Raw genomic sequence first — 6,314 nt, 5'->3', positions numbered from 1 at the left:
TTACATCAGGTGGTCGGAGGTTGAAGATGAGCTACGTATCACTTCCAACCAATGATAGCACGCCATCTATTATTCTTTGTGTCATTTACATTAATAAACAGTCTCTTAAACCTTTGAATTATCGGTAGGTACCACACTTCAGGAACTCCTTTAAGTTTTCCTGTATAATTTTTTATCATTATGACAAGCATGTATTTTGACATAGTCCAAACCCATTGGACACAATGTCTTATTGGCCTCATAACTACAATTCGACAACGTGTTACCTTCTAAAAGCATTTCTTGCAACAATTCAAGCAGTCCAATGAAAATTCTATCTGTCCGCTCACATCTTGTCTTAAGATTAAATACTCTTAACAAAGTTGACAAACTTGTAAAAAAAATTGCATCCTGAATATATCGACTCTTCCATGACTCTTTACAAAGTATTTTTCACACGAGATTTTTTAAAAGCATTTACTCCAATATCATGAATCATATCTTCTAGAGTATCATTCATAAATTCATCATCTTCAACTCTATGTGACACATGTCATTTTTTGTCACTTCACCATGCCATACCCATTTTGTATAATTTTGAATAATTCCATCACAGCCTAAGCATAAAATAGAAATGAACACTCCAAAATAAAACATTCCAACTACAATCCTTAATCACATAGAGCTTCTAAAAGTAAAATAAAAAAGGACATTCCAAAAATAAAACATCAATAACAATAAACAACAACAAGTACAAATACCTAAAAAAATAACACTACATTATACCCTAAGTCTCAAAAACCATAACAACAACGACGACAACAACAACAATAACAATAACAAAAGCAACATTGTCGGTACAATCATGGAGAAAGTTTTACATACTAGAAATGTGATGATAGTTAAAGAAAAGTGTTGGTTTGAGGTTCGAGCTTCCTTCCTCCTTGGAGAAGACGGTGTTTAAGTTTGTTAGGTGGAAAAGAATGGTGTTTCAGTTTATTAGGTGGAGAAGAATGGTGTTTTGTTTTCTAGGGTCCAAAAAGTGAATGAAACTTGAAATTCTGATAATTGAATAAAATATTATTTAGAGTTTACATCTCGGTTTTTTGAAAAACCGAGGAAAGACAACTGAGGTAAAAACTGCATTCAATTTAATTAAATAAAATATTAATCAACATTTCATGTCGATTTTCTTGAAAATCGAGGGATAAGGATTTATAAAATAAAGACTCAATTTTAGTTCTAAATAAAGCATAACCTTTCAGGAGTTGAGAATCGAAGCTCAAACCCTGAGCTACATTTCCTGTGGATTTTCTACAAAACCGAGGGATAAGATTTAACTTTTAAAAAAAATAAAAATGGTGTGTTTTAGGTCACGTGACCTCTATTTTTCATTAGCTGAGGTGAAAGCTTTGTTATGAAATGTATTACTTATAGTAGTGCTAGTATGCAATGATGACAAGATGCTAGTTTTTTAACTTCTCATTACCTAGTAAACATTTGTTAGCTAGTTCAATCAAACATCTTTCACCAACATACCTAATCTCAAATGTCATAATTTGGGTTTATCATGAAAGTATTGACTTGTTAATGATAAATTAACAATAATAATGGAACTATCCAAAATATAAAAACTGCACATTTGAGACCCTTTAGCGATTATCAATTCACCAAGCAAAATTGTCCACATGCCATGTTCAATTCTAGTGCAATAGTTTAAATCATGAAATCTACTAATAGAAAGCAAATTTAGCTTAAGTTCGGGAACATGTCTCACATTGCATAAAAGGAAATAACGATTGTCAAACATCTTGAATTGAACCGCCCTAATACCATGAACCTTGCAAGCATTGTTATTAACAAGTTGAACGACTCCACTTTCTTTTAGATCCTGAGTCTCAAAGTATTTATTCATTGGACACGTGTGATAAGAAAATTATGATTTAATTACTCAACTTTTCCCTGCCTCTAACTTGTTATCACTAGCGCGCAAAGCTTCTCATAATCATCATTATCTAAAGACACATGTTTCAAGGAAAATATCTCGGGTTTCTAGGACACACATTTCAAAAATGAATTAGGTCAAACTATATTTTTATCATTGTATCAGAGTCTATCGATTGAATCTTAGGCCGTTCACTATTTAAAACCACGCACCAAGCTCAAACATAATGTTGGGCTTGAAAGAGTGTATTAGAAAGATCCTAAATTAATCTTCCTCATTAGTTGAAGATAAAATTTTAAAAGAATATATATAAAGTGACACTCTTCTTTTTACAAACAAGGTTTATAAAAATGAATCAGGTGAAACTCTAATATTAAGCCATTGGGTCAAATAGTGTTGATTAAAAGTTACTGGGATAAGATACACCACAAGTTTAAGAACTAACTATTAAGAAAAATATTATACACAAAGTGACCATTTTATGAGTCTCACCTTATATAACTAATGAAGCATATAACTTGATTGAAGATAAGATCCATCACTCATCAAATTAAGTATCTTATACTGTCTCACTGAGATCCACAGAGAAAATAAGAGTCACCACTATATCTCATTTATGCACTCAACCACCCTATTTATAATTCCCAATCACCCACTCACAAACACACTATAAACTCACTCTCATACACCCACTTTCTATTACAATCATTCTCTCATCCTTAACCATGAGAGGAAAACCAGCATTGCTAGCTCTTATACCAATCCTCACCACAGTTTTTGTTCTACTATTTTCAGTAACCAATTTCTCAAAACTAGCAACAACAAAAACAACCAAACATCTTCATTTCCAAAACCATCTTCAAGTAGCAAATTCAGCATGCGAAGGAACACTCTATCCAGACCTTTGTGTCTCAACTTTATCCACATTCCCAGATCTTACCAAAAAAACAATCCCACAATTGATATCTTCCATCCTCAACTACACCATAAAAGAAGTTAAACAATCTTCCTCCAATGTCACCGGTCTTCGAGTCCGAACCAGAAGTCTCAAAAAAACACTCGAACAAAGAGCTCTTGAAGATTGCGCGAATCTCTTCGACACCACAATTGCAGAACTCAAAACAACCATTTCTGATCTCTCTCAAACTCCAAGTCCAACCACAATAGGTTCCACCGATAAGCGCAACTGTCAAACGCTACTCAGCGGCGCAATGACGAACATGTACACGTGTTTGGATGGTTTTGCGTATAGTAAAAGTAACATAAGACACAAAATTGAGAATAGGTTGTATGATATTTCTAAACACGTTAGTAATACACTTGCCATGTTGAAGAAAGTCCCCGGAGTGAAGTCCAAAACTTCGAACTCCGAGGCTTTTCCTGAATATGGCGAGGTGAAAGACGGCTTTCCTTCGTGGCTGACCAATAAAGATCGGAAGCTACTACAAGTTGCAGTAAATCAAACCAAATTTAATCTGGTGGTTGCTAAAGATGGTACAGGAAATTTTTCCACTATAGGAGAAGCATTGTCTGCAGCTCCAAATTCTAGTACAACTAGGCAAGTAATACTTAACCCAGAGTCAGATCCTCGACAGTTGAATACTCCAGATATAATAATAGTTAAATATTTTATACATCTGGAGCATCATGCTGCAACTGTCGAGAATCTAATTTTATTTTAATATTAAATTAGTCTATATAATTGCATGCGTCAGCATCAATATATTTATATTAATTGATTATTTATGTGATTTTTTTCTAATTTTGATAGGTTTGTGATATATATAAAAGCTGGGGCTTATTTGGAGAATGTGGAAGTGATAAGGAAAAAGCCTAATTTGATGTTGGTTGGAGATGGAATTGGGAAGACAGTTGTGAAGGCAAGTAGAAATGTGGTAGATGGGTGGACCACTTTTCAATCAGCTACTTTTGGTAAGTAATTGATTACAACAACTTATTACTTCTAGCTTTTTTTACTAGTAATTTTTCTCTTTTTAGATAAAGTTTTTTCTTTTCTAAAAGGCAAAACGAATATATTGACTAACAGTAAAACAAAGTAAAAAAGGATACATGAGTTTAGAATTTTCTGTTTTGGATTCAAAGATTCAACAGTGATGAGTTTTTAACAATGATTATTGTAAAACAGACATGCATCCATGCAGCAGATCTGAGATGTTTTTCTACTATAGTTTATAGATCGGAATCACGGACCAATGTTCTTTTCTGACAAACCACAACATGTATGATTTTTTTTTTTTCATTACTTACAAGTTTGATTATGAATTTATGTGGCTAATCTTCAAGGGTTACTTATAAAAAATATTAACCGACACTTTTTTTAATTTCCTTCTCTTTATAATTATTTTATGTCTTTTCATTAGATTTATTTAGTATCATATTTTATTTTATTTATCTCCTTATGAGATATGAGAAAATATTTTTTATTAAAAAATTTGTCCCATATAAAAATTTATGTCGGTGTATGGGTCCATATATTTACTTTAAACAAAAATCCAAAAAACCTGAATTGGCAGCTGTACACAAATTTCCTTTATTGATCATATCCAAGCAAGAGTGTATAGAGATTTATGTAGCCCACCAAAGAAAAGGTCACTATTTTAAATCGCATTATTCAATAATGTAATTTTAGTCAACTATTTACTTTTAGGAGACAAAGAAAGAATGGTTGTTAAACTTAATTAACGTCAATTAAGTATGAGATTTCAATCAAGCTAAGTAAAGCAATGTTGGTTAACTAGTATAAAATGGTATTTTTCTCTTAAAATATCAATAACTAAACTTTTTGAGAGAAAAATGTCTTTCTTTTTAGTTATAAAAGTGTCATTATATTAAGCACTTGAAAAATACAGAATAACATGCATATAGTGATATAGTACCTATCTTTATTGCTTTCACAACATATACAAATGCACATAAGAGGAAAATGAGAGGAATTGAATTGAATTGTGTAGTGTCATTGTTATTATTATTATATGTGTTGATGCATTTATATCATATCTTTTTAACTAACAAACACCAATTAATTAATTAGTTACAAATTAATTAATTAATGAGTTACACATTAACTAATTAGTTAGTTACAAACACCATCTAATCTAAGTTCTAACTGTTCTTCAAATTTTTACAATTTTGATATTAATTTGTGGTTTTCAGCTGTTGTGGGAGACAGATTCATAGCCAAGGGTATAACCTTTGAGAACTCAGCTGGAGCTAGCAAACATCAAGCCGTGGCCGTGAGAAGCGGCGCCGATTTCTCAGCCTTCTACCAATGCAGCTTTGTTGCTTACCAAGACACACTCTATGTCCACTCCCTCCGCCAATTCTACCGCGAATGCGATGTTTATGGCACGGTAGACTTCATCTTTGGCAACGCGGCCGTAGTTTTCCAAAACTGCAACCTATACGCGCGCAAACCCGATCCAAACCAAAAGAACCTCTTCACTGCACAGGGCAGAGAAGATCCTAACCAAAACACAGGAATTTCAATCTTGAACTGTAAGGTTGCGGCTGCAGCGGATTTGATTCCGGTAAAATCAACGTTCAAGAGTTACCTCGGCCGCCCTTGGAAAAAATACTCGAGGACAGTTTATCTGAATTCTCTTATAGAGGATTTGATAGATCCGGCGGGATGGTTGGAGTGGAATGGAACATTTGCATTGGACACATTATACTATCGTGAGTATAATAATCGGGGTCCGGGTTCGAACACGAGTGCTAGGGTTAAATGGCCAGGTTATAAAGTTATTACTAATGCAACTGAGGCAAGTCAATTCACTGTTAGGCAATTTATTCAAGGCCCTGAGTGGTTGAACTCTACTGGTATTCCATTTTTTCTTGATTTGAGTTGAATGATGTAATGGCAATATGGTGTTACCATTATTATGTACTATGTTTTCAAATGTGTAATAATAAAACGTCTTGAATGTGTTTTTAATTTTGGATTCTATGAAATGTGTATTTTGAATTTATATCGAGAATTTTATAGGCCTCTTAGAATGCTTGTTGGAATAAATTAATGGTATGTTAGTAATTATACTAGAAATGTGTACAATTAAAAATCTTATCTTTGTTGAGTTTTTTGTTTATATTTACTTGAGTTTTTTGTTTTTAATTGTACACATTTCTAGTATAATTTGCATCTACATATTCCTCCCGCTCTTCTTTTCATTTTGCTTCCTTTGTCTATTTCATACTACTTTTTAATGAACTATTCAAATACCTCACCCCTCACTCAAAGCTTCCCAATAAACAAGGTTTGGATTTTCCAATAACTTACTCACTATGCTACTGACATATGTTAAGTCATGTTTGTAGTTCTATGTGTTATGCAAATAAATATCTTCTAAAGAGACTGATGATGACAACTTGG

General features: G+C 32.9%; 1 protein-coding gene across 1 annotated transcript; it reads left to right on the top strand.

The window, feature by feature from the left end:
* The first annotated feature begins 2,480 nt into the window (after positions 1-2,480).
* Positions 2,481-5,913, top strand: LOC131610821 (pectinesterase-like). Its single transcript, XM_058882870.1, has 3 exons — positions 2,481-3,482; positions 3,696-3,856; positions 5,099-5,913. Exons 1-3 carry the CDS (start codon positions 2,650-2,652, stop codon positions 5,791-5,793), a joined length of 1,689 nt encoding a protein of 562 aa, XP_058738853.1. The 5' UTR covers positions 2,481-2,649; the 3' UTR covers positions 5,794-5,913.
* The last annotated feature ends 401 nt before the right edge of the window (positions 5,914-6,314 follow it).

This window comes from Vicia villosa, linkage group LG6, assembly GCF_029867415.1.
Source record: "Vicia villosa cultivar HV-30 ecotype Madison, WI linkage group LG6, Vvil1.0, whole genome shotgun sequence".
Taxonomy (NCBI): domain Eukaryota; kingdom Viridiplantae; phylum Streptophyta; class Magnoliopsida; order Fabales; family Fabaceae; genus Vicia; species Vicia villosa.
This window is presented reverse-complemented; position numbering and strand designations above follow the sequence as displayed.